The sequence below is a fragment of the Eupeodes corollae genome, chromosome 3 (assembly GCF_945859685.1).
Source record: "Eupeodes corollae chromosome 3, idEupCoro1.1, whole genome shotgun sequence".
NCBI classification, from domain to species: domain Eukaryota; kingdom Metazoa; phylum Arthropoda; class Insecta; order Diptera; family Syrphidae; genus Eupeodes; species Eupeodes corollae.
This window is the reverse complement of record NC_079149.1, coordinates 58882385-58910196: the sequence shown is the minus strand read 5'-3', so window position 1 is coordinate 58910196 and position 27812 is coordinate 58882385. Positions and strand designations below refer to the sequence as shown.

At 32.6% G+C, this 27812-nt stretch overlaps 1 protein-coding gene and 15 non-coding genes across 19 annotated transcripts in view; all 16 read right to left on the bottom strand.

Annotated features, from left to right (window-relative positions):
- Positions 1-27809, bottom strand: part of LOC129950869 (helicase domino) — a 47841-nt gene extending 20032 nt beyond the window's left edge. For all 4 annotated transcript variants that reach the window (XM_056062794.1, XM_056062795.1, XM_056062796.1 and 1 more), the window contains exons 1-8: positions 27670-27809; positions 12950-13793; positions 12737-12890; positions 10597-10825; positions 5536-6420; positions 4976-5313; positions 4791-4893; positions 4608-4729 (exon numbers count right to left, since the gene is read on the bottom strand). In XM_056062794.1, the coding sequence (XP_055918769.1) occupies positions 4608-4729; positions 4791-4893; positions 4976-5313; positions 5536-6420; positions 10597-10825; positions 12737-12890; positions 12950-13782 (2664 nt within the window). In that variant the 5' untranslated portion in view covers positions 13783-13793; positions 27670-27809. The remainder of the gene's footprint in view (positions 1-4607; positions 4730-4790; positions 4894-4975; positions 5314-5535; positions 6421-10596; positions 10826-12736; positions 12891-12949; positions 13794-27669) is intronic.
- LOC129952998 (small nucleolar RNA Me28S-Am2589) lies at positions 776-881 on the bottom strand. Its single transcript, XR_008782429.1, has one exon. It is a non-coding gene; the product is annotated as a small nucleolar RNA Me28S-Am2589 (small nucleolar RNA).
- On the bottom strand, positions 1440-1545 carry LOC129952999 (small nucleolar RNA Me28S-Am2589). Its single transcript, XR_008782430.1, has one exon. It is a non-coding gene; the product is annotated as a small nucleolar RNA Me28S-Am2589 (small nucleolar RNA).
- Positions 2084-2189, bottom strand: LOC129953000 (small nucleolar RNA Me28S-Am2589). Its single transcript, XR_008782431.1, has one exon. It is a non-coding gene; the product is annotated as a small nucleolar RNA Me28S-Am2589 (small nucleolar RNA).
- On the bottom strand, positions 3491-3596 carry LOC129953002 (small nucleolar RNA Me28S-Am2589). The gene has a single exon (XR_008782433.1). It is a non-coding gene; the product is annotated as a small nucleolar RNA Me28S-Am2589 (small nucleolar RNA).
- On the bottom strand, positions 3950-4048 carry LOC129953007 (small nucleolar RNA Me28S-Am2589). Its single transcript, XR_008782438.1, has one exon. It is a non-coding gene; the product is annotated as a small nucleolar RNA Me28S-Am2589 (small nucleolar RNA).
- On the bottom strand, positions 4441-4546 carry LOC129953005 (small nucleolar RNA Me28S-Am2589). Its single transcript, XR_008782436.1, has one exon. It is a non-coding gene; the product is annotated as a small nucleolar RNA Me28S-Am2589 (small nucleolar RNA).
- LOC129953004 (small nucleolar RNA Me28S-Am2589) lies at positions 5385-5491 on the bottom strand. Its single transcript, XR_008782435.1, has one exon. It is a non-coding gene; the product is annotated as a small nucleolar RNA Me28S-Am2589 (small nucleolar RNA).
- On the bottom strand, positions 6871-7006 carry LOC129953012 (small nucleolar RNA psi18S-841/snoR66). Its single transcript, XR_008782442.1, has one exon. It is a non-coding gene; the product is annotated as a small nucleolar RNA psi18S-841/snoR66 (small nucleolar RNA).
- LOC129953003 (small nucleolar RNA Me28S-Am2589) lies at positions 12584-12690 on the bottom strand. The gene has a single exon (XR_008782434.1). It is a non-coding gene; the product is annotated as a small nucleolar RNA Me28S-Am2589 (small nucleolar RNA).
- On the bottom strand, positions 13889-13996 carry LOC129953006 (small nucleolar RNA Me28S-Am2589). Its single transcript, XR_008782437.1, has one exon. It is a non-coding gene; the product is annotated as a small nucleolar RNA Me28S-Am2589 (small nucleolar RNA).
- LOC129953014 (small nucleolar RNA psi18S-841/snoR66) lies at positions 17318-17452 on the bottom strand. The gene has a single exon (XR_008782444.1). It is a non-coding gene; the product is annotated as a small nucleolar RNA psi18S-841/snoR66 (small nucleolar RNA).
- LOC129953009 (small nucleolar RNA psi18S-841/snoR66) lies at positions 23135-23269 on the bottom strand. Its single transcript, XR_008782440.1, has one exon. It is a non-coding gene; the product is annotated as a small nucleolar RNA psi18S-841/snoR66 (small nucleolar RNA).
- LOC129953011 (small nucleolar RNA psi18S-841/snoR66) lies at positions 23545-23679 on the bottom strand. The gene has a single exon (XR_008782441.1). It is a non-coding gene; the product is annotated as a small nucleolar RNA psi18S-841/snoR66 (small nucleolar RNA).
- Positions 25201-25338, bottom strand: LOC129953013 (small nucleolar RNA psi18S-841/snoR66). Its single transcript, XR_008782443.1, has one exon. It is a non-coding gene; the product is annotated as a small nucleolar RNA psi18S-841/snoR66 (small nucleolar RNA).
- Positions 26593-26677, bottom strand: LOC129953015 (small nucleolar RNA psi18S-841/snoR66). The gene has a single exon (XR_008782445.1). It is a non-coding gene; the product is annotated as a small nucleolar RNA psi18S-841/snoR66 (small nucleolar RNA).
- Positions 27810-27812: the final 3 nt, after the last annotated feature.

The window sequence follows — 27812 nt, the reverse complement described above, 5'->3', positions numbered from 1 at the left end:
TGTATATCTGTTTCTTAACGGTGTTACAAATCCACAAAACATGTTCGCACATTCATACGATTAACCATTAAGAAAAATCTTGGATTATTTATATCAGCACCCAAGCGTAGTTATTATTCTATTGAATAAGAATAACAACTGATTTTAGTGCGTTCAGAATAACATTGAATTTATGTGAACAATTTTCATTTCGTAGACAGAAAATTTGATTATTTATTAATTTATTAAAAATTTGTACACTCGTTAAAACTGCGTAGAATATAACGAATAAAAATTTCAATATACAATTGTAGTCAATGATCTAGAATGAGTAAGTTTCTTGATTGTAAACACTCATTTGGCATTCATTGAAATAATTTGATCTAGCACAGTTTGGGAAGAATCTTCGAAGATACGTATTATCAAGGAAAATTTTGGAAAAGTGCAAAATAAACTATTGATTGATATTCAAGTTAGAAACCTTAGTAAATAAAAAAATCAGGAACATGAATTAAAAAAAGGTTTTTTTTGCCAAGAAAAGAATAGAGTCACCCTAAACAATTGTATTGAGTTCACTTCTGTATTACATTTATTATTAATAAAAACCTGATCCTTCCTAATCCCTAAACAAACAAATCTTAAAAGCTTCATTTAAACTTATGAACTTGTATGATAGTTTATGATATAATACAACATAATTAAAATTTAAAGTTTCGTTTCGCTCAAAACTTTTAATTTAATAATTTAAAAACTTCCTTCTTGCATTATAAATGATAAAATTGTTTTTTGTGCTTGTCATTACATCAGACAAATGCCTCGCAAAAGCGAACATCCTTGTTAGTCGGACCCTCTCAAAAATAGATTGGGACCAACATTCAGTGACATTTTATCATCATTTGCAACTTTTCGTGACACAAAAACAATTCAAGTCATTTCAAAAATAAAATATTGTAATCAACGATCTAGAATGAGTAGGTTTCTTTATTGTAAACACTCATTTGGCATTCATCGAAATAAATTGATATAGCACAGTTTGGGAAGAATCTTCAAAAACATTTATAGCTTAAGAACATTTTGGATAAGTGCAAGAAAAATGGTTAATACAAATTTTAATTTATTCATTTTAGTGAACAAGAACTCCGGATGAAGGATGTACAAAAAGCTGTTTGCCGCAGAAAGCATGAGAATGGATCCATACTACAGACACATAATTTGAGGTACCTTACAAAATTTAATGAGTTCAATCGTGTTTTACATTAATTCCTAATGATAAACTGTGCTTAGACCCTATATAGTAGCAAAACTTAAATGTTTATTTGAACGTTCCAATTTATAGTTTATTATGTTCTGAAAAATAACCTCTCAAGTTAAAAAATTCTCAAACAGCTTTTAGTTACCTGTTAAAAAAAAACAACTTTGTTGCTTTTTAAATGATTCGAATGATCAGTATTTGTGCTCATCATTACATCAGACAAATGCCTCGCAAAAGCGAACATCCTTGTTAGTCGGACCCTTTCAAAAATAGATTGGGTCCAACATTCAGTGACATTTTATCATCATATGCAACTTTCTGTGACACAAAAACAATTCAAACCATTGCAAAGACGGGCTTTAAACGAACTTGTAATCAACGATCTAGAATGAGTAAGTTTCTTGATTGTAAACACTCATTTGGCATTCATCGAATTAGATTATTCTAGCACAGTTTTGGGAACAATCTTCAAAGACACTAAATGTCCAAGAATATTTTGGAAAAGTGCATGCAAAAAATAAACCATATAAAAGCTTTAAGCCTTTCAAAGGAAGTTGTAATCAACGATCTAGAATGAGTAAGTTTCTTGATTGTAAACACTCATTTGGCATTCATCGAAATAAATTAGTTTAGCACAGTTTGGGAAGAATCTTCAAAGACATATAGGGTCAGAGAAAATTTTGGATAAGTGCAAGACATTTGTTTACTTATTTGATTCTCACAATATTTCACTTTAAGGATTAACAACTTTCATAAATTATGTTTTTAAAAGAATAGAATAGAGAATCGTTAGCTTTTTTAATCGAAACATGTCTCTTAGGAAATAATTTGATTTTTTGTTTACATTGCTTATCATACATCAGACAAATGCCTCGCAATAGCGAACATCCTTTCTAGTCGGATTCTCTCAAAAATAGATTGAATCCAACATTCAGTGACATTTTATCATCATATGCACGATTTTACAATACTTAAAACAATTCAAAATACTTAAATCGACACAAACGATAACACTAATCGACACAATTCCTTTATTTTCTGTTTCACAAATAAAACAATACTTTTTTGAAAGGATTAAGATGTTTTAAATTTGAATCTCGCCTTTAAATTTTTCCACCACATGGGGTTTTTAAAATATGCTGCTTAAACAATCAAACACAGTGTTTTTAAGTCTTAGTTTTAACTCAAAATATCTCTTAATAATAAATTGTGTATGATGGTTTTGAAGTACATACACAGGAATACTCATTAATTATGACTTATGAGTCTTCATAGGAAGTTTTGAACAAACCTTGATTTTAACAATTTCCTAGTTTTGAAAAATTTGTTTTGCAGATAAATTTTAGTTCTAATTACGAAACCAAATTTTAATTTAATAACCATAGGCTCAGGTTTTAAAAATACCCGTTTTCAACAATATTTTTATAATTTTAATATCTTTCAAAAACTTGATTCTTTACAAAACGTTTTGTCTTTTTATGTTGAAAACAGTTTTAGCGTTGAATTACTTAGTGTTTCCTTCAGATTTTTGTAAGACAGGTGAAGTATTTTCGAAAATAATACAGTTTTTTACTGAATATTGAAGAAAAAAATTCAAGATTTGGAAAATCATCAAGGGTTTTATTGAAAAAAAGCTACTTCATAAATAATTTAGATAGCCCTATAACAGCCCTATATACATAAGTGTTTTTTTTTCTTCGAATTTTAAGAAGTAATATCTCAAAAACTTGACTTGAAGCATTATTTTGAAAACGGATTTGAATTAAGGCCATTGAAAAAAAACCTTGTCGCCCAGTGTAATTATTTTATGGATTAAGGAATGGTTCATAAAATTTAGGAACTTGTAATCAACGATCTAGAATGAGTAAGTTTCTTGATTGTAAACACTCATTTGGCATTCATCGAAATAAATTGATTTAGCACAGTTTGGGAAGAATCTTCTAAAACATTTATAGTTTAAGAACATTTTGGATAAGTGCATAGAAAATAAATTTTCTTTGTTAAAGAAAACAATTTCAGAATGTGGAAAATACATTAATTTCGTATCAGCGAACAGCTTTTAGTTACATATTGTTAACCCTTTGTTCCCGAAGGTTTCAAATACATTTTGCACAAATGGATTTGGTTTTCGTCATAAAACCTTTAGACACATATCAAATAAGTGAACATTTTCTAGTTCTACAGCATAACCAATATGAAACAAAGGGTTAATACAAATTTATTGCTTTATAGCTGATTCAAATATTAATTTGTGTTTTCCATTGCATCAGACAAATGCCTCGCAAAAGCGAACATCCTTGCTAGTCGGACCTTCTCAAAAATAGATTGGGTCCAACATTCAGTGACATTTGATCATCATATGCAGCATTTTGTAACACAAAAACAATTCAAATCATTTCAAACACATTTTTTCATATTTGAAAGTTATCATTACAAACAATATTAAGGATTTTTATATTTATAGGAACTTGTAATCAACGATCTAGAATGAGTAGGTTTCTTTATTGTAAACACTCATTTGGCATTCGTCGAAATAAATTGATTTAGCACAGTTTGGGAAGAATCTTCAAAGACATGTAAGGTCAGAGAAAATTTTGGAAAAGTGCATGAAAATATTTCCACTTTATTTGGTATAGAAATAAGTTAGAATTTCTGGAAAAATATGGCATGAGTATATATTTTATAAAAATCTTATAGCTTAAAGGGTTATTTGTGAGTTATTACATCAAACAAATGCCTTGCAAAGATTCTTGTTATTCGATACATTTAAAAATAGTTCGGGTCCAACGTTTAGTTACATTTTATCGTTGTTTGAACACTATTGCACAACACTAAAACAATTCAAATCATCTTATGGTTATATTGATTAAGGAATATTCCACAAAATATAGGAACTTGTAATCAACGATCTAGAATGAGTTAGTTTCTTTATTGTAAACACTCATTTGGCATTCATCGAATTGAATTATTCTAGCACAGTTTTGGGAAGAATATTCAATAACACTTTTTGTTAGAGAACATTTTGGATAAGTGCAAAAGATTTGTTTACATATGTATTTCTTCATTAACCTATTCCATTTTAAACCTTAAAACAAAACCTTATCCCTTATTACTTATTCTACACTCAATTAAAATAGCAATAGGTTGTATTTTGTATAACTAATTTTATAATATAATAAGAATTTGACTATTGTGTTTAATTTTGTTTATCATACATCGGCCAAATGCCTCGCAAAAGCGAACATCCTTGTTAGTCGGATTCTCTCAAAAATAGATTGAATCCAACATTCAGTGACATTTTATCATCATTTTTGAATGATTTAAATTTAAAATAAAAATCCGCAGTGAGTTTTAATAAAAAATTGTATGTACTTACATCTTCAACTAAACTTTTTAAGCCATCCTGTTCGTTTTCTTCGGACGCTGAAGATTCTGCTGTTTCATCGGCCATAGTTTCATCTTCCGATTCTTCCGTTTCGACGTCATCTGAATCAGCACCTATTAAGTTTAAAAAGCGGTTAGTTAAATATTTTCTTTTCCGAAAAAATTGTATTCTTACTTTGTTCATCGTCATCAGAGTCCAACTCCATTTTTGATGTAGAACCCATCTTTCCGGATTTGTATTTCTCCAAAAGTTTTTCTACACTCATTTCGTTGTCAGCCTTTTTATTAAAAAAAAATAAAATTATTAGTTATCAATTTCTATACATTTACCACATTATAAAAAGTAATATCGACACTCACTTCCAATTCATCCAATTCCTTTTTATGATCGACACCTGCCTCTTCAGCTTCCTGCTTACTTATTGTATTCTCATCATCTTCACTTGGCTCATCGTGAGCTTGGAATTCCTTATCATCTTCGTCATCTTCAGCTTCTTCGTTTTTATTCTCTTCGAGAACAATTTTATCACGATTCGCAAGATAATCCTTGGGCAAGCCCTTTAAGAAATCATCCAAGTCCATTTGGGATTCTTTCTCTAAAGCTGCAACCTCTTCATTGACATCTGCAGCTTCTTCTTCGGCCTTAGCAATGGTCTCTTCGTCGTCTTCTGACCCTTCTTCACTTGGTCGGAATTCATCTGTAATAAGAAGTGAAAATCTTAAAATAAAACCAGCCTTCAAAGATATCTTATCATAACAAGTAGAGCTTTTTTAAGTCAGACAAATGCCTCGCAAAAGCGAACATCCTTATACAGTCAGGTTTTCTCAAAAATAGATCAAACCAACCGATCAGTGACGTTTTATCATCATTCAAACTCTATTTTCTAACAAAAAACGTTAATTCTATTAAGTTTACTTACCATCAGAAGCAGTTTCACGTTTTGGCGAAGATATTCGACTGGAATTGATGCTTGGATTTGCACTGGTTTCAACTACACTCTTGTTCATACCAACGGCCAATTGCTGTGAGAATTTCTCAGTTTGATCGACAATAAAACTTAAATGCTGATCCAGAGCCTTTTTCCGTTTTTCCTCGAGTTTCGTGTGATGCTTGTACTCGACAAGCTTTTCAACATTCGACCAGAACATCTTGACCTCTTTGGATATAAAAGCGGCCACACGCTTCAGATGCAATTCGTGGGCCTTTTCGGCCTTTTGAGCTGCATTTGCCTTGTCTTGGAAGTATTTCTGCACCATTTTGGCACATTTTTTGGCCGCATTCTTTTTCCATTTACGCTCCTGAGCGAAATCAGCGGCCAGCCATACCATTTCTTCCAGCAAGTAATCCCAGTGGGCTTTCGGCCGACTGGGCTCTTGAAGTTTTGGCAAGCGTTTTTCAGTCCATAGTCCCTCTCTCTGTAGTTCTGTTATTCGCTGCATCACGTACACCTCTTGTTTGGCTTTGAATGAAAATTCTTGGCCAGATCCATTGCCCGACGTTGCATTAGGTGTGGTGGGTGGTGCGGGTGAATTTTGTGCATGCGAAGAAGATCCCACTGCACCTGTTGCAGCGGACGAATTTGTGGCACCATTGGTCGTGGTAACAGAGGTCGCTGCAACTGATGACGTTGCATGAACTGATGACGTTGATGGTGCTGATGATGGTACTGTTGTTGAAATTGCAGACGCGGGTGTTGTTGTTGGCAATGGGGCGATAGCTGAAGCAGGACCAGCATTTGATATTGATCTACGTTTCTCAGATATACTTGAATTACCAGATACACTAGGTACAAGTGGTGTTCCACCTTTTAAAACAAACAGAAAAGTAATAACAAAAATAAATTAATATTGATTATAGCTTCGAAGACAAATTCAGACTGAAGGTTATTTGTTCTTATCTTATCACAACAACAACAATCATGCAGTAGATATATTTTTTTTAGTACTCTCTCAGATTTTCATTTTTGGAAAAATGTTAAGTGAAAAAGCATTCCTTCAAAAATATTAAAACAAACAAAAAGAAAGAAAAGGAATAATTCAGGCAAAATTAAAAAAAAAAATCGATTTATGATCATGATGATGATGACGAACACGAAAAACCACTTTCAATATTGCTTCGAAAAAAAAAATGTTTTGATAAGTGGCTTTCCAAATTCTTAGCGCCTGAGCTAAGGAACGCAGTCATAAACATGAGTAACCCATACATAATCAGCTGAAGTTCAAATGGAGTGATATATGATTTTTGTATTAATATTAAATTGTTGCACTAATTTCATAACTAACCCAAAATGAATTAGGGACAATTTAAGATTTTGCGCTGTATTTTATTTAGCAAGGTTACAAATTGTTTTACAATACTAAAATTTTCTTGTAACACAGAGTGCCCTTGCCTTAATTAAAGAATGTCAATTCATAATACTTTGAATTTAACACTATTTATAAAAGTGATGACTTATAAAGAGCCACTTATTAAGGAACAAACAAAGTGCCTTACTAGACTTTATAACCAATTATTATTCGCCCAATAATTCGATGTTATAGTTCTGAATTTTGAATTTAAGTTTTCGCTGAAAACTTTTCCTTCGGCAAACATAAATGTTACTTAAAAATCTCACTCGAGAGTTTATAAGCTTTGAGATTATTTTTTTTTAATGAATAAAATAGAACACCTTATAAAACGGAATAGGTTCTCTCTTTTTTTAGAAGCATAAAATATAACATTCCTATATATTCCTATAGAACAAACTTTTCATAATTAAATATTTCCCAGAAAATTAAGCTCAAGTTTCCGTCAATTTAGTTGAATCGCAAAAATAATTTCAGGGATTTTTAGTTATCACTGGAATTCTAAAGGGTTTTCAGAATAGAGGTTTAATTTTGAATAGCTACATATTTGTGCAGTCGTCTACTACAAACATGGTGAACATTTTGTAGAGCTTTTTTCGGTCGACAGTAGAATGAAACTCGTGGGAAAATGTTTGCTTTTAGTGACGTGAAGAATCGAAACCTTATTTGTCAGTTATTGTTGACAAAAAGCCAGTCTTGTTGATTACTCAAGGCATTGAAAATTCAACTTACAAGAACTCTAGCCGGTTTATCGCCAACTATCTTAGTGTATCTTGGCTGACTAGTTCAAATTGATCGAAAAATCATCTTCAGTAACGGAGATCATTTTCTCCGAGGATACGTTAGAGACGACTCTCTCATTCAAAGAATGATTGTCGGAAAGACTCTTTGTTTTAAACGTACAACTGTTTACAACAGTTGTTGGACTAGATGACGACGAGATATTGAACTTTACTTATTTGAAAATGTAAAATGCCCATAAAAAAAGAAGCATTGGCTATATTTTGCTTGAAAAGTTTAGTCGTGTTATTTCTCGGGGAGGTGATCACAATTAGCCACCGTAAACTTTTGAATAAACACCTTTCGGTATTTCTTTCAGTCTTTCATATTCATGAATTTTGACTTGTTTATTTTTATTTGACCCAACCTCATGCATCTGTGTCGTGTCATAAGTTCAGTTACAAAACTTAAAGACTTTGTTGCTTAAAACATCCATTTAATAATAAACAGTTATTTTAATATTATAAACATTTACATAGTAAACAATGAATAAATTATAATTTAGTCTGGATTCTGTTGACATAAAGTGAGGCGGGTTCTCTTTGGGTTCGCGATAATACCCCAATATCCCAGTTTCGTCCGTATTTATAAGCTTAAACCCTTTCAGAAGAGAAAGATAATCTCCAGAATTGGAAATATTACGTAGATTAATTTCTGAGCTGATTAGTGGACATTTACACATAAAGGGCCATCAATGGTCTACAGATAATTGTTGAACCCCTCGACTCTAAAAATTTATTGTGGCTTTCACGCGATAAATCGAGCATCTTTTAAATAAAAATTGTTTTTAACGTTGAAAATATGTACAATTTACGCGGGTACAAAGATTCAAGCAAGACACAATGATCAATTGACCTATTTCTGAACCAATAACGTCAGCAACAACGCCTGAACACGTGCCTTTTAAGTTCGAAATAAAATTATTTGAAATCCACGTAGATGGATTGCAAAATTGTTCAGTATCTCAAAGAAAGCGACTATCCTTTGGGAGAATCCTTCACAAGAACAATGTTTGGATGTTTTCAGACAGCACTTATGCTTGCATCCATCTATATTGATGGATATGTTGACAAACAAAAAATGCGATATTGATGCTCAAAAACTTTAGAGAACGCCATTAAAAACGTTTACATTGTTTAAAAACAACATCAACATGGTGTTGCATTTCAGCGAGCGGGGTAATTTGTATTATTTATTTTCTATTGTTACAATTGCAGCTGTGTTAAACCGAACACAATTTTAATAGCACGATGACACTCCTTACAAAGCTATGGTATCGATGGAAAGGCTAAAGGCAATTTTCCAAATAAACTGATCAGCAAGTATGTAAGTAATGAGACACCTCACACCTTGCGATTTATTTGTATGGTGATACCTCAAGCCAAAGGTTTACAAGTTTTTTTACATTAAATTTTAAAATATTCCGATGGACATCTTTTTTAGGTCCTGTCTTATGGTGGTTTATGCTTGTAAAAGAACATATGGCACGACTAAGTTTATAAAACATTCTTTAAAGTTCTTACAATTCCTACGAAGTTTTAAAATTTAAGTATTCATAATATTTGTTGATATTTTTTGTCAATTTAATACAACTACCATCATCACATGCTTTCTAAATATTTGATACGTAAAATAAAACATTCCTAAGCAAAACTATGTATTATACAATCTATAAATCTTCAATCTCTACAAATTATTAAAGAAGAACACAAAAAAAAAAACAATGGGAGAAAGCTTCTGCGTATTCAACATTGTACGCTGTTTTCCAACTGCAAAAAATAATCTCAACTCACAAACTAATAAACAAAAACACAACTGAAGAAAATTTATTTTTAAAATATACATTAAAAATATATGTATGTATATTACAAAAATGGAGGACAAAATAATAACTTTGATTTTTTTTTCGCATATCCAATTAAATAAATTTGTTTTTTGCTTATTTTATTATCGATTCTAATAAAATCAAAATAAAAATATTTATTAACTAAGAAAAATAAAAATCCAAAAAGAAATTCAAATTGAAATCGAAATGACAAAAAATAAAGAGAGAATGATCGTTTGATTAGGCACCTGGTACAAGAGGTACGGAAGAGTTTCCTACAGCAGGTGGGATGTGAATTTGACCAAAGACCATCCCGTGACGACCTCCTAAAGGTCTACCGGGTATGTGACCTATGGGAAAAATATGGAATCCAATACATTTTGTTTGTAGTTTTTTTTCGTTTGGTGTTGTTTTTGTTTAAGTTTGTTCTTAAAAAAATCATATTTGTAGTACGTTCGTCGTAGGATTTGTTTGTATATTAAAATGATTCGAAAATTAAATATAAAAACATAAAACAAATTCTTGAACTTTCTTTTTTTCTATTTGAATTTTGAAACCAATTTAAGTTTTTTTTTTAATGTGGGAAAGGGTATGAAATCAAACTGAATTTTTATTACTTTTTCGTTCGTTTATAATGCACTGAGATTATTGTGAGATGGATTATAGACTTAAGACATCTTTAACTAGATTATATTATTTTAAATATACAAGTACAAAGAAGTTTATTTGTTTTTTTAAATATTTACAGCCAAACGAGGATTATAACAGATTATGAAATCAACCATATTAATAAAAATAAGGAAATCAAAATGAAAAAAAAAAACATAAAACATTTAAAAAATTCAGTGCAGTTTAGATTATGACACAAAAAGTATGTTTTCTTTTTTATTTATCCATACTTTATTTTTGGTTTCGTTAAGAAGAATAACGTTTTGTTAATAAATTTTAGAAAATTAATTTTATAAATAATGATTTTAACAGTTAATAAAAACAGAAAATAAAGAAATAGAGAAATATAAAAAAAAATTACCTTGCTGCGTCAACTGAACCACCGCTGCTGGTAGTTGTGTTGAAACTGCCACAGGTGTTGCTCCAACAGCTGGAATTTTAATTTCAGCTCCTTGAGGGAAACTAGTTGCTGCTGTCGATACTACAGGTGTTGATTGCGAGGATGTGGTGGATGGTGTTATCAACGATGGAAGTGTAGCAGATGAAGCAGCGCCCTGCTGACCAATGGTTTGAGATTGCGTATTCTGAAGCTGAAACAAAAAAAAAATGTATTTTCCAAAATTATTAATCATAAGCTATTGGCTTTAAACAAATATAACACAATCATTCTTATCTAAATAAATAACAAATGTTTGACTTACAACCAGTCCCGAACGGATATTTAAAGAAACACTTTTCATGAGAAGAATTATTCTTAATGGACTTTTAGGTAGTAGATACAGGCAAAGATTGAGCCCAGACCTCTAGCATGACAGTCCTACTACTTATTATTCTTTGTAATTATTTATTAAAATATCCATTAAAGATAAAAAGTCTTACTATCAGCTTTCTAATGCATACAAAATCTTTTGTTGAATTGTCAATTAATAATTTATTTTTTATTTCAAGACATAAATTGATTTCTAAGGACTAATTTCAATAGAAAATGTTTGATTTCAATTCAAATTACAAAGATATGTGCTCAAAATTGTAGTACTTTTTTGACTTACCAATGAATTTTTGACATAAACTTTGTGGGATGGAGTAGGAGTAGCTTCCGGGCAAGAATCGTTTGCAACTTTGAATGTTGTCTTCCAAATTTTAACTTGTTAGGTAGGAGGGCGACAGAGGCACAGGCAGAAAAATCAGTTAAGGAGTTAATCACAACTGGAGGGTGTCCATAGGAAGAGGTTTTCTTGATTCTCACGGCATAATATGTACATATATATCGGTTTTTGTTTATAACATTTTTTCAGCAGAAGAGAAGTTTGAAGAAACTCTTTTTGACATTATTCAAAAAGGACGGAGTATAACTAGTTAATGGTGTCTATCAGTAGGATTAAATATAAATAGTAAAAAAAAAAAAAAAAAAAACTAGATACAATATAAAGAATGTCATGTCTAGTATATGCATCACTGGAGCTATGAGAACCTGTCCCGGAGCAGGAATGGAAGTCATTATCAACTTGGCCCGGACACATTATTGAGATTTTCCAACGAAGGAACGGTCAAAGGAAAAACCGTAGGTACTAGAGAAAGACCATTGATTTGAAAGACCACAGAAACTTCTGGGCAAGTACAATTAAGTCTCACATCCTCGGGTACCAGGGCACGTTAGCGTCTAGAAAAATTAAATAGCTGATTTCTTAGCAAAAGAGGGGCCATAGACAGAACCTAACCATTAAAATTTCTCCTCCAAGTTAAAATGTTTTTTTTTGTTTCTTCTTATTTTTGGCTGATTTCATGGGATTTCTAATGTTTTTTTTTCGATAAGTATCCGTATATTTCGACTTTCGGTTCCATACAGATTTATTTATATATTTCACTCATATTGGTGCGAGACGACGTAAAATTATCGCACTCGTTTTTTGAGGGGTGGCCTGGCAACTTATAATCAAAACCTTGATTTACTCTTACTTATTAAATCGGCACTGTTCTTAATTGTCCTTTTTTCCGAGATGCAATGAACGAACTTCAAGACACATTTTGTATACATATTTGTTAAATAAATGACGTTTAACAAAAACATAGTAACTTTCCAGCACAAAATAAAAACTTATCAGTTAAAATGGTGTTTGCTATTTTTGTAGTAGGGCAAGAGCAAAAAAAAATAACAAAGATAACGGTACTTTTTAGACTTGGTTGTCCTAATTATTTTATGTAGACAACATGCTAGAGGAAAAATTATTTAAACCGTTCTACTCAACATATATTTGAAACTAGTTTTTTCTAAAGCGTTCTATTTTTTTGTTCGATAGCTGTAGTTTTAAAAAAGATAACAACATTTTTAACGCAGTTATGTATTTTTAAGATCCATCAGACAAATGCCTCGCAAAAGCGAACATCCTTTTTAAAGCCGATTAAAACAAAAATAGTTTCAAAAAGCCTTTCAGTGACATTTTATCATCATTTGAATGCAAATACTTTTATGAAATGTATTTAAAAAAAAAAAAATAACTTACCGTTTTAGTCTCCTCACTGACTAATTGATCTAACCGATATGCATTGCTAAAGCTAATAAACTGCGGGCTTGGTGGTTTCTTTCTCCACGTGGGATAGTCCATCATATTACCACCGCTTTGTAGATAAAATAATTCGGCAACATTTTCAGAGTATCTGTTATAGAATATAAATTAAAATCTATAAAATACAAAATTGAGAAAGTTAAAACATACTTTTCTTTTAAGCTTCTTATGCGAGAATATTTGTGTTCCAAAATTCGTTTTTTCAGAGCGTTGAAATCACTTGGAATAGAGGGAACGGCAATGGTAGGCAGGGACGTTGACCCCGCACTACTGCCGTCCGGTAGCTCTAGCTTAATGCGTTTACTTAACGGCGATTGATTTGGTGACTGCGCCGTTGGGGAGCTGCTGTATGTTGCCAATGAAGAGCCAGTAGGTGTTGGTGTCAGATTAACGTTGTTGTTAGCAGGAAGTCCTGCCCTTGCTCCTGGATTATTACTACTCACTGCACTGTTATTATTGTAGGAACTGTTTAAAGCCGTTGCCTGTTGTTGTTGCTGCTGTTGTTGTATTTGTAAAATACGTTGATGTTGTTGTTGTTGATTTATATTATTATTAGAAGAAGAATTGCCCGATGCTGTTGCAGCAAATCTCAATGTTTGCATATGCTGTTGTAATTGTTGTTGATATTGTGACAAATTGGAATTAGATGCTAATGATGACGTTACCGCAGATCCACTATTTGTTGCTGCTGTTGGTGTTGTTTGTTGATTTTGTATGCCTAGTTGTTGATTAAAGATTTGCTGAAAACTAGATGATGATGATGATGTTGCTGTGGTGTTGTTATCAATAATTGTTGAATTTTTTTGAGATGTTAAAGAGATCAATGAAGATGATGACGATGATGTAGATAGGGGAGACGAAAGGGTTTGTAAAGTTGCTATTGAAATTGTTGTCGTTGGTATAGTTGATCTGCGGTCTGGCACAGCAGGAGGGGCCGGGCTATGCCCTTGCTGCCCCCCTCCTGCTGAATCACCTTCATTCATGTTTGATGCATCTATAAAACAAAATTAAAAATATATAAATTCAATTTTTATTTTGTGTAAGTAGGTAGATCAAAAAATTTAATAACTTGTTACTTGACTACGAAGTCTCTCAATCAGACAAATGCCTCGCAAAAGCGAACATCCTTACAATAGGCAATTATTTCAAAAATAGAAACCAAAGCCCTAATCAGTGACATTTTATCATCATTTCGAAAGTTCAATTCCATTGAAGATTATGTAACTTATTTCAATTGATAAGCTCTGTATATGCGTATAACTCTACTCATGGAAATTAATTGATTAAAATAAACTACCTAGTACTATTTATTGTGTTTAGGTTTGTTGGAACTTATGACAAAATTTGTCCTGTAAAAAGTCAAATTCATTAGAAAAAATACCAATACCTAATTTAGCAACACTACGTTATCGAGAAGAAGTAAAAACAAGATTTTGTTTATAAAATGTTTGGTTTATGATGACACATAAATTAATTGGAAATACATGTTTGAAAAGAAAAAAGCAAAAAATACAAATTTATTTGCGGCTGGTGTAAGCAATTTTATCATTTCGCAATTAAAAGAAGTAACACGTCATTGGCGTCTGTTTTTTTTTCTGTTTCAATAAGTTTGATAAAAACAATAAGACTGGAAAATCATGTTTGTATTTTAATAAATACAGATTTGATAGTATATGGTATATCAAATCCGATCAAGTATTCATTTATTTGCAGTATGAATCGGTTCACATCAAAAACAATAAGAAAAAAAGTAACAACAATAAATAACAAATAATCTCATCAATTGATAGCATCATTATATGAAATAATCGTTATCAAATACAGATTAATTTTTACGAAAATAACAAAGCTCATTTAAAAATCACAAGCAGGCATGTGTACCTATCTAAAACTAAAAGCTAAGACAAAATATTTCTATAAAATTTTGTAGTTATTAAAACTGGAGGTTCATGGGGGTTTTATAGATATGTAATCTAGTCGTTCTCAATATACCGCATAATCAATAATATTTATTGTGCCTATTTAAATAATGTTATTTATTATTCAATGCTGTCGTTTGAAAGCATAGTTGTTCATGTACATATTTAATGAATATAGTTTTAGAGTGTCATTTCATTTACTACATTAGCTGATGGAAAACTAGTATTTAAAATGTTTTAATAAAACAACTTGTCCAAACAATGCTGAATATGCAAAAAAAAGTCTGACAATGCATTTTTTATTACTCAGCTGCAAGTCATTTATGGTGCCCACTACTTGAAGAACATTTGAAACGCTGTAATATGGGTATTAGTAAAACGAATGAAAAACTACAATAATTCCAGGAGAAAATCTTTTGATGCACTAAGCTCTACTGAAATGGTAGCCTCATTCTTCTTTTTTAAAAGTTCAAACGTTAATCAGTAGTTTAAACTTGAACCCAACTTTGACCGAAGTAAAAGAATCGTAATTTTTTAGCCGTACTAACCAAGTTGGGATACGTGCCTTAAGGTGGCCACAGACGGCGAACATGCTCGCCTGCGTTCCTCCGCAGACGGCGAACATTCATTTCGTTTTGAATCTCCGAGGAGGAAACATCATGTGTGATGAAAAAGTGCAAGTCGTTGCCCTTATGATGATTTACCTTTGCGAAAGGAAGAAAATCAAGCAAGTTCTCGCCTGTATGATGCACGCAAATACATTTAATACATTGTTCCAAATTTGTTTTTTTCTAATTTTATTCTTATAACTGTCGCACACACAATTCCAAATCGCATCTTTACCGCTCAAAATTTGGATGAATTCATCAATGAAATCACGGCTTACTGTCACCATTGTTTTTATTCCGCGATGTGAACTCTACGAAAATCTGAATAAAAATGAAGTTTTGCTCGCGAACATCACCACAGACGATGAACATTGAAACCGGCGAACACGATGAAATCGAAATTTTTCGGCAACAGCGAGCCGCTCGCGAACAACACCACATACGACGAATTTAGCGCGAGCAAGAGCATGTTCGCGGTCTGTGGCCACCTTTAAGCTGGGCATACAGGATGAACATGTTCGGCGAATCTGCTCATGTTCACTGTTTGTTTTCTCGCTGTATGCGAACCGCTCGTTGTTGGCGAAAATTTTTGATTTTTGCATGTTCGTTTGCTGTCATGTTCGTCGTGTATGGTGATGTTCGCGAACTAATTCTCATTTCTGATATGAATTTCGACGAGTGAGCATTGCGAAAGATGGCAATTTTGTCCAGGCATTGTGCAGAACAGATCTCAGATCTTCGCAGCTTTGCGCAGTTGCGAGGTATTGCAAAGTTGCAGATAACCTTTTATCAGGCATTATGGTATCTCTCATAACAGTATCTGTTTTAATTATTAAATGTAAAGAAGTTGCCTATACCTACGTCTTGGCTTCCATTCGCAAACATTTTTTTAAATCTTCGTGTGAAGTTATCTCCAGTTCTCTCAATAAATTAACATATAACGTTTCTGAAGCCACTCTTTCATCAACAAGCTATTTTTGTTTTATTTTTATTTTTCAAATAAATAAATTGCCATAAGGGCAACTACTTGCGCTTGTTTTTTAAACATCCTTCTTTCTTGAACAATCGTTCCGAAATGAAAAGTTGTCGTTGTGTTTGTCGTGTGTGGGCTAACGCAAATGAACATGTCCGCGTCATGTCATGTCATCGCGCTTTACCAATCTCTGTATTTCTTCATATACCACTAGACATCTTCAGCCAATAATCGGCCTCAAATATAGTCATTCGGCTTAAAGCCTTCTGACAGTGGTTCAAAAATGATATTTGATATTTACCTATTCTTTACTCCTTCACATCTTTAACTAATAACATCGTCTACACCTACCACGATCGACAATTTAACAAATATTTGAAATTGTAAATACATTCCAAGTTTACCTAGATATCTAGATGGATCTTCGCAGAAAGTCAAGTAGCCATGAAAGCCCTTAATAGTGGATCATCCCTTGTGGAGAATGCAAAACAGTTCAATATTTATTTGTGTTAAGTGCCTTAACTGTGTGTTGGTTTTAGCAAATGATTTTTGGATGAAGAAGAGGAGAAAGTTTCTTACCTTCTATAAACATGTCCTTCTTGCCATTTCACAAAAACGAAAACTTTATTTAAGATATTTCTATTATAACAATTAACGAGTATGGAATATACTGAAATCCGTGTGGTATCAAAACAGAGCAAGTGGCCTAAATGTGTTGGCTTACCAACTACCTACCCCTTTAGCTTAAACTAATAAGTAAAAAGGAAATTACATCTAGAATACACTACTACTACTACTACTCTTTTTGTTTGATCTTCACTGTTGCTTAGGATTTTTGAAATCAATGGTTTGCCCATTTTAACTTGGAATGAAATGCAACTACACTTCCTTTCTTTAAAAAGCCTAAACTTAATATCTTTTGTAGGAAAAAGCGGTAGTAAATTCACGTTTTTCGTATCGAATCAAATCACGATAAGAAACAAAAAAACACAGACCTCGACCTGAGAAATTTGGTATAAAAATGTTTCATTATATTCAATTTGATTCCTTAAGAAACAGGATACAAATTTTGAAATTTTTGAATTTTTGTATTGCAAGGTTACAAATTGTTTTACAATACTAAAATTTTCTTGTAACACAGAGTGCCCTTGCTTGAAATATAAAATATATTTGCTATAAAATAAAGAAAATAAAACTGATATGTACCCACATTAAATATATTTAAGTAGGTAAGCAACTAGATTTGAATTAATTAAAATAAAATACACTATTCGTTGAAACTTTGTTTTATCAAATCGAGATCAAAGTCCTTAAAACTTAATAATACACCGAGTTTAACGCCAATGTTATTGAGTTTTAGTTTTACTTAAAAAATAGATTTAAATGGGTTTCGAATTATTATTTTTTAATTAGTTATTAGATGTCAAGTTAAAATTGAAAGTGTTTTAAGAATAATTATTTGTTTGACATTTCTTCAAATTTCGATATTCTCAACCCTTTTTTAAACTAGTTTTGCTCTTAAACTAGTTTAAAACAAACTTAATAATATAGCCTAGGAAATTTACAGAAAGTAAAGAAATTCCTGACAACATTACTCGCACACAGGAACGTTTGAGAGTTGTACGTCACTAGGTCCTAGTTCTCAACGGACTGTTGCGCCACCCAATTTATTTATTTTTTAAATGAATAAATATTTAGAACTCAATATTTTTAAAAACAAGTTTCAAAGATGAACCAAGAGTAATTTACCGTTATACAATTATAATTTATATTTAATTGACATAAAAATAAATAAATTAACATAACGTAAGCTTCCATTGAAAACTTGGGCCTAGTGACTTACAACTCTCGACCATTCCTGTGTGCGAGTCATTTCAGGAATGGAGGGGATTGAGAAAGCACTTTTCATTACAAGAATTCACTTGGAGGATTTGTCAAATCCCCGCAACAGGAAACCTGTCAAAAAACATTAGGTGGCAAGGCAAGGATTTAACCCAAGACCTCTAGCATAAATCTATGGAGTCTGGTCAAAACGGCATAAGTCCATTTTTGTCAAATTTGAGTTAAGTATACAGAACTGTAAGAAAAAAAGTCTACTTTCGTTTGGTCTTAACAGTGTAAGTCCATCTAAAACGATTGAAAAGATATTCGATGGTCCTAATCGCACTTACATTTCTTATTTGAAATTGTGTTTGGTCAAAACGGCTTAACTTCACTTATATTGTTTTAACCAAACAAAAATTTTCTGTTTTCTAAATAACAATGTGGTCAAAACAACATAACTCCAACTAAATCTTCTTCGCTTTTTTGTCGTTACATAAAATACTGGCGGTTCTGTAACACACGGTTTATTTTCAAAAATTAATCATAGTAGGTAGGCAGTTTTGCTTCGCGATTTGCGTGGAAAACATGATTAGTTTTGTTTCATTGAAGAGTAGGTAACGTCTTGTGGTGCAGTCAATCATTTTTTTCAGAGTGAAATATTTTATTGTGAAGTGCAATTAAAAAAAATTATAAAAAGAACAAAAATGCATAGCAGAGCCAAAATGCTTGTAGAATTAGCTCGATCGGGTAAGTAATATTTATAAAAATTAATTTTGTAATAACGAATTAATAGAGAGGAGTTATGTATGTATGTATATTTTCTCTAAAAATGTTTCCTTTTCAATAAAATTATAGCACATCGACATCCCCATCAGAACTGGAACAAAACAATAAGGACGTCTTCAGCAGGTAAGGGGTGAAGATTTTAAATTTAAAGGAAGGATTTGTAAAAGGCTTTTTTTTTTAAGATTCATCATCAGTGCCAGACATCCAATCGGAATTGATGGAATTACTTGATTTTTCTGATGATAGCGTGGCGGATCCAAATTTTTTACCGCAATCAGAAGCAGTTGGTGAGATTCACAATGAGGAAGATCTGGAATCGCAAAATGATAATGACACAGTAAATCAAGAGGAAACAAGTAACGTGGAACGTAAACCATGGAAACGATCTATTCGACGCCAACGTAAACTAAATCGAAACACAGGTAAATCATATACTACTGCCAAAAATATTGCTAAGCGTGCACGAGTATCAAGAATGTTGGGAGATTGTCGCAACGGTTGTAATAAAATTGTAATACCTAGCATACAACAAAATATTTTCGATGACTATTGGTCCCTTGGCTCTCATGATGCAAGAGCATCCTTTGTTGGAAATTTAATTAACCAAGATAGTAAGAAACGCAGTCGCTCAACTCCAACATCAAATCCTAAAAACAGAGCATGGTCTTTTTTTTATTTCTTCGAAATTAATGGAAAACGAGAACGGGTATGCAAAAACTGTTTCAAGGCAACTCTTGATGAAACTGACTCCTTCATAAGAACTGTGCTGCAAAAGAAACTATCATCTGTTACTGGAATTGTGCATGCAGATCAACGCGGTTGCCACACTCCACCGAATAAGACCTCAGATGATGTGATTGAGTCAGTTAAGGATCACATAAAGTCCTTTCCTTCATATGAGAGCCACTACACACGAAGGACAAACGATAATCTTATTTTACCAGCAAATTTATCTCTGGCAAAAATGTTCGCCACACAGAACAAGAAAAATATGTATCAAGGACAATTTACGAGAGAGAATTTCATAAAATGAAATTTACTTTTAAAAGACCCAAACAGGATACATGTAACACCTGTGATACCTTACAAATGAAAATTAAGGTTGCATTGGAAGAAAAGAGTGATGAATTAGACCATCTTAAAATGTTGCTGGAAAGCCATCATGAGGAGGCAGATATGGCATATAAAATGAAAAAAAGAGACAAGATTGAAGCTCAAGAAGACCGAACGAAGGCTTGTTTTGTCTTCGATTTGCAACAATGCCTTCCAACACCAAGCTTGTCTACATCAGTTGCCTTTTATAAAAGGCAGCTTTGGACATTTAATCTTACCATACATGACCTGTCAGATGGAACATCGAAAAATTATATGTGGCATGAAGGAATTGCAGGAAGAGAGGCGAATGAAATAGCTTCGTGTCTTTTTCTGCATCTTAAAAATCTTCCAACAACAATCAAATCAGTTAAGTTTTATTCAGACACGTGTGGAGGGCAAAATAAAAACACAATAGTTGTTGCAATGTTTCTACTGTCCATGCAAACATCCACAATTGGAATAGAGATAGCTGAGCATAAATTTTTAGTTCCTGGTCACACGCATATGGAATGCGATATTGATCACGCTATCATCGAAAAAAAAAAGAAATATGCTAACTCCGAAATATACCATCCTTATGATTGGTTTCAGCTTGTGAAATTATGTGGGAAAAAGCAAAAATTCTTGGTTCATGAATTGAAGCCGGAAGAAGTTTGGAATTTTTCAAACTTATTGAAAGCTAAAGCGGGGTTTGTTGTCCGCAAAAAAGACGAAGACGGGAATATGTTTGGTTTCCAAACAATCAAATGGATAAGATATTTGAAATCAGATCCAGGAATAATGTTTTTTAAGACAACATTAAATGAAGAAACGGATTTTCGACGTGTTAGTTTCAAACGAAGAGGAAAAAATTCGTCGAACTTTGTTTTGGAAAATGTGGTACCGCCACCGATATCTGAAGAAAAAAAAATGACATAATTTCCCTTTTACCACTAATTCCAACAATTTTCCATGATTTCTATAAAAAATTGAAGTCAAAGGAGACGGTAGAAGACAAAGACTATGATCTAGTTGATTCATCTGATGAAGGAAATTAGTTGTATCAACAAAAACACTATAATTTACCTTAGAATTCCTATTTTATGTTTTTTAAACTATATTCAAGCTTTGTAATTACTTTGTTGTTGTTTTTGCTATTATTTTTATTGCTGTGAAATAAATTTATTTGTTAAAAAAAGTATCTAAGTCTACAAAATTTATTTCAATACAGGAAATTATCTCCACCAATTTAAAATGAAATGAACAATCCGCTTGGTCAAAACAACATATCTCCCTTAAAACATATGTACAAACATAGATTTGAAATAAAAACATTATATTCATATAAATATCATCATTCCTAGATATATTGCATCAAAATATTTCTGAAATAACAACAACGGGATTTAGAAAAAAAATTTGAACTTTTAAACGCGTTTTTTTCAAAACTAAGATTTTGGACTTATGTTGTTTTGACCAGACTCCATAGAAATAAGCAGCTAAGGTCAAGGTAATAGCAGTGTTACCTTCCAGTTGACAATATGATTTAGATTTCATGTTAAAGCTTCTAATACTATACACAATACAGCGTAATTATACATTTTGTTCCATTACTAACTCAGAAGACAAATATTCTACTAAATGGCGACTTTTTTCCTAATTATTCGTGCTTGGGTTCTTGTCAATATGCACAATTCCCAACAAATACAAACCTGGGGAAAACCGTAAAACATGGGAACTTCAGCTTAATAGTATGAGGTTTCTTGTTATACTATTATGTAATGGCCATGTACTTATCGATGTACTGCGCTTAGCTGTGTCAAGTAGCGGAGCGATCCAATGGACTTTGACATCCTATTAAAAGCACTTGGATTACGCGGACGATGTTTGCTTCCTCTCACATAGGATTATGGATCTCCATCAAATGACAACAAGTGTGGAGAGATAAGCCGAAGTTGTGGGAACCCGACCATCCTCACAAATAAATATTTTCTCGCAAACGGTGGAAAAAGTGGAGAGATTTCAATGCCTTGGAAGTATCCTTTCAATCGAAGCCGGAACTGAACAAGACGTCATCTGCCACATTGGCAAAGCAAAAGCGGCGTACGTATGCTGTCAAAAATTTGGAGGAATAACTCTATCAGCTTAGGAACAAAGCTACGACTGTTTCGCACAAATGTCGAATCTGTGCTTCTTTATGGGAAGGTTACTTCAGCCATAACAAGAAAGCTGCAAACATTCGTGAATAGAGGTCTTCGTAACATCCTAAGGATTTTCTGGCAAAACCGCATATCAAATGAGGTCCTTCATAGGACAGGTCAGGAACCTATAGAATCTATATTACGAAGACGTAAGTGGCAATGGATAGGACATGCGCTTCGAAAAGGTAACGACTGCATTGCAGGCCAAGCAATGCAGTGGATTCCGCTCACACAAGAAGGAAGAAGAGCTGGACGACCGAGAAGCACATGGCGGAGGACAGTCGAGGCGGAATCAGCGTCACTAGGCAAGAGTTGGAGGGAGCTGAAACACATCTCCGGAAACCGTACACGATGGTGCGTAGGTGTAGTAGATACCCCATGCCCCTTAAAGGGTTCCCAACTGACTTAATAGGTCTGAGGACCTAAGTAATTATGTACTTATCAAATAAATGGTGGAATGGATTATCATGTTTACGTTGACATTCTACAGGAACTTAAACTGTCGAAAGATGGGGAAGAAATTCTGATCAAATATGTTTTCCACCAACAAGACCACATTAGTGTGCGAGTCCACACTAGCAAGAACAAAAGAAAAGACTCAGTGCTTTCGGTTCAATACCTTCCTAATCATCTTACCTCAAATAAATAGAAAATCACTATGGAAGATTCCTACTAAATATTAATGTGAAGCCATAAAGAAAGGTGTTTAAAAAGCTGGTAGATTTTCTTCAAACTTTGTACTAGATACATATATGAATATAGGGCTAATTAAATATAACTTAATATTAAATTAAATGGGTATGAATTAGCGGGGTTAATGAACTGTGATAAAAAACTGGATAATCTTTCAAAATTAGTTCTTACTTTAAGTTTATCTCATTTAGAAACTTGAATATTTGGTGTACTTCAGTGAGGGGTTTATCTCTTTAGTGCTATTATATTGCTGTATAAAAATGTTTCACTATATTTAATTTGATTCCTTGAAAAAACAGAAGACAAATTTAAAATTAGTGATATTTTTTCTTGCAAGGTTACAAATTGTTTTACAATACTAAAATTTTCTTGTAACACAGAGTGCCCTTGCTTGGATTATTCCTTTTGACGAAAAATTAATAAGTAATATAAAACCTTACGTACAATGAATTAGTTTTATATAGAAAAAATGAATTTCTGGTTTTAACTAGATTTGTTTTGTATCTGAGAGTATTAAAAATAACAGTTTTCTACGTCAGAAGAAAAATGTTTACAAAATTGATGCAAAATCAAAATAAATTCTACTTAAAATATTCCTACAACTATTTATTAATTTATAGGCCGCACATATAAAGAACAAGCCTTGAGTTTAGATCACAGCTGTATAAAAATGTTTCACTATATTTATGTTTGATTCCTTGAGAAATAGGAGACAAATCCAAAATTTGTGATATTTTTTCTGGCAAGGTTACAAATTGTTTTACAATACTAAGTTTTTCTTGTAACACAGAGTGCCCTTGCTTGGATTATATATTTGTTATGGTTGAGCTTTTATAAAGGGTGATTTTTAGCCATCATCTTTTTGGCAACACTGGTTTAAACAGATGAAGCACGTTTTGAGTTTTGTTTCTCTGTCAAACATCTTCACTTTGGTCTACAACGCTTGCAAATTATTTAATAATATGCTCGGCGCTGGTCGCAGTAATTAAGCCTCTGTTACTCAACAACGTTTACAAATTTTGTGGAAGGATTTAGGTGATGCCTTTCAAAATACAGCTGTAGCCTAAGATCCACTTTTTTACCGAAAAATTGTGTTCAGCAACGAAGCTCATTTTTGGCTCAGTGGGTAAGTAAATAAGCAGAATTGTCAATTTTGGAGTGAATATCAGCTAGAAGGATGCAATGCACCAGAAAAGTCACAGTTTGGTGCGGTTTATGGGGGGCATCATTGGACCGTACTTCTTCAAAGATGATGCGAATCGTAACGTAACTGTGAATGGTAAGCGCTACCGTGAGATGATATCCAACTTTTTTTGCCCAAATAGCAAGAGCTTGACTTGCATGACATGTGGTTTCAACAAGCCACACAGCACCCGCAACAATGGACTTATTTAGATGCGAATTCGGTGACTATTTTATTGTGGGGCTATGTTAAAGCTCATGTTTATACAGACAAGCCCGCTTCAATTGACGCATAACAAGACAACATTAAATCATTTATTCGGAAGATACCGGCAGAAATGTTGGAAAGAGTATATGCCAAAATTGGACTAAGCGGATGGACCATGTAAGGCTAAGTCAAGGTCAATATTTGCATGAAATAATCTTCAAACATTAAATTATATGGACCGTACTATCGATTCAAATAAAGATTTCATGCATTTTTCTGAATTGTATGTTTTTTTTTTAAACTTTACTATAACTTTAAAAATAGGTATGTAAAAATAAGAAATATAAACTAGAATTAAGCTTACGATGATGGAAAACAATATAAAAAAAAGAAGGGTTGCTCTATTTGTCAAGAATTCTTAGCTTACAGCAAGTTAAAAGTCTTGTTTGCATGACGAAAAGAAAACACATCATATGTATGTAATCATTTTCGAGAAGCGACAATGACTAGCTCTGAAATACACTTTTGATTAAAGCCGATCCTATAACAAAAACACAATCGCTCAGCTATGAAGTTCGTAAAATTCCGTCCTTAATCTGTTGTTGTTTCTAGAAAAAATGCATAACTAATGTGCAAAACCTTAGGAAAATTTGTGTTTAAGTTGAAGTACATGTAGTAATTTAGGACTCGCTCCAAAAATAGCTTATATCGATTGTTGTAAGGACTTTTTCTTATTCCCAATATCAAAAATAAATTTCGATTTTCTACCTCTGAATAAAAACAATATTGATACAAAAGCATGTAAGGATGAATTTATGTACTTAGGGATTAAATAAAACCATTCAAAATTTAATAGGTACTACCTACCTACTGAGCTATAATTAATAGGCCGGAAATATAAGATCAACCCTCGTTATTGATCACAGCTGTATAAAAATGTTTCACTAGGTATATTCAATTCGATTCCTTGAGAAAAAGGAGACAAATCCAACATGTGTGATATTTTTTCTTGCAAGGTTACAAATTGTTTTACAATACTAAAATCTTCTTGTAACACAGAGTGCCCTTGCTTGAAATATACTTTTTTGTATTATTTTGCAAACAAAATCAGCTCTTTTGTATACTCTATGTTCTTTCCTTCAATTAAATTTCGTAACGGTGATGTAGAGCTCGAGAAAATAGGTTTCGCTAATAATTTATGCTTCGCAGATGTTTGGAGCTGTTAGCTGTTTTAGAGTAAAAAAGAATTTTCGAGTCGATATTTGACAATGGATGAACCATGGCCAAATCATTTCACTCCGCACTCCTATCGACAGTCATTCGAGATAAACCTACAAAAAGGCAAAAGCCATTTATAGCGGTCATTATAAGCATTATTGGATCATTTGAAGAACCAAATCTCGTAAAAACGACTCCATTAGAAGATGATCGCGGCTGTATAAAAATGTTTCACTATATTCAAATTGATTCCTTGAAAAACAGGACAAATCAAAAATTTGTGATATTTTTTCTGGCAAAGTTACAATTTTTTTACAATAGAAAAACGATGCCCTTTCTTAGATTGATTGTGATGTTTTGTCACCACAGTGTACCGTTTCAGAAATAAAAGAAGCCGATGCCTAAATGGCATAAATTGCTTCCGCATCCAACCAACTTTTTTTTCTTATTCTCAGACCTCAAGAGAATGCTCTCGGGCAAGAAATTGGCACCGATGAAATGAAATATAATCTAACAATACGAATCTTTTCCGACGAAGCTTGACTTATCAAATTTGCCGCTTATATCAAAAATTCCTTAGAAGTAAGAGAAGTTCTAAGGAGAGGACCGAAAACTTACAAATTATGCTCGGTATACATCCATAGTCTGATAACTTAGGTAAATATATTATCAATGATTAGAACTGAGATAAGGAGACTATGTGCATATATTGCGACTTATGCTTAATTGCTACGATGATAATGACGACGACAAGCTTTTTAGTTAGCTATATGATTGAAAATTTGAACGCGTCTTACTGTGTTGAAAATTTCAAATTCTATCACGTTTAGACTATTTGACATTATTATTTTTGAGTAGTCGGAAAGTCTTTCAGTTGAATAATTTTACCAATTAAAATGAAGGTTCTCAATTCAAGCAAATCTATCCGCACAAAGCTTGCTTAAGAGGGACCTATCGTAGGGCGAACACATCTATTCAAATTCATTCTCAACTCAGAGCATACCTATTTACTTGTCATTTTGTGAATCACAGTCCTCTGTTCATCTTTCAAGGAGTTATTATTGTTGCACTATATTCGTAATTGATCTCCTATTTAAGAGACAATTTAAGATGTTGTGCTATATTTTATTTAGCAAGGTTACAAATTGTTTTACAATATCAATAATTTCTTGTAACACAGAGTGCCCTTGCCTAGATTAATTGACTTCATATAAATATTGCATCAGTCTAACATAAACATCATGTTTTGCTCAATTCATTTTCGCAAGGTTTTGAATGAGTTTCACCAGATTGATTTCACACGATGACAGAGCGCATTTGCTTCTTCTTATATAAGGAAAATGTAAAACTACTATTGATCAACAAAATACCCACTTTACCACCAAGTAGACAAAATCACTTAAAAACAATGTGCTCCTAAGACGTTTCAGTTAACCTCAAAATTTCATCAAAACCACGTAGGTAAGTACAAAGATAAACGGAAACCGGCTAAATCCAAAACTTTTTTTAAACCCCTACGAGAGGCGGGAAGAATATGAGTTGCCAAAACTTGAGAAAGAAACACGACCAGAAGCCAAAATACTCTTTTGCTTAACTTCTGCTGATGCTTGCTGCCGTACGCTCGTCGCCGCCCTTCAACAAGACCAAAGAATCTTTAAACATCCACTCGACTATATCCCGCATTCAACTCTAACCAACAAAAGTAGCAAAACGAATTAAAAAAAAAGTCTCGAGTACTCCCAAGATAACCAATCTTTGTGCGAATCAAAAAGAAACCTTCAAAAAAAACTAACATACAATTTTGAAAATCCCATTTAAATTATTGCTATCTTCGCACTCATTCCACAGCTTTAAAAATAGAAATTATTTAATTTTTCCAAATTAAAATCCGAACAAAGTCGAAGCAAAGCAAGGCATAAAACCAAAGCAAGTACAAAAGAAAAAGAACTTCACACGGAAAACGCTTTTTTTAAAGTTAAACAGAAACACACAAACGAACTATCTCTATCCACTGAACCGGTTATATGGTTATCTTCCTCACTCTCACTCCATATCACTAGTTTGTTTCGTTTTGCAAAATAACCAAAAAAGAAAAGGGGAACATTTCTTCGTTTTTTTTTTTTTTTTTTTACTTTTTCACCAAGCCGCCATTTGGCCACCATATTGGATTTTCTTGCTACATACCTCAGACAAGAAAAAATTTTCAATCACAAATTTTCCGCTCGTAAATGTGCCATCGGTTATTTTAATTGTGAAAATAATTTAATTTAATTATTTTTAAATAGTTTACGCGTAAAAGTTTTCATTAATTTTTATGATAAAGTACA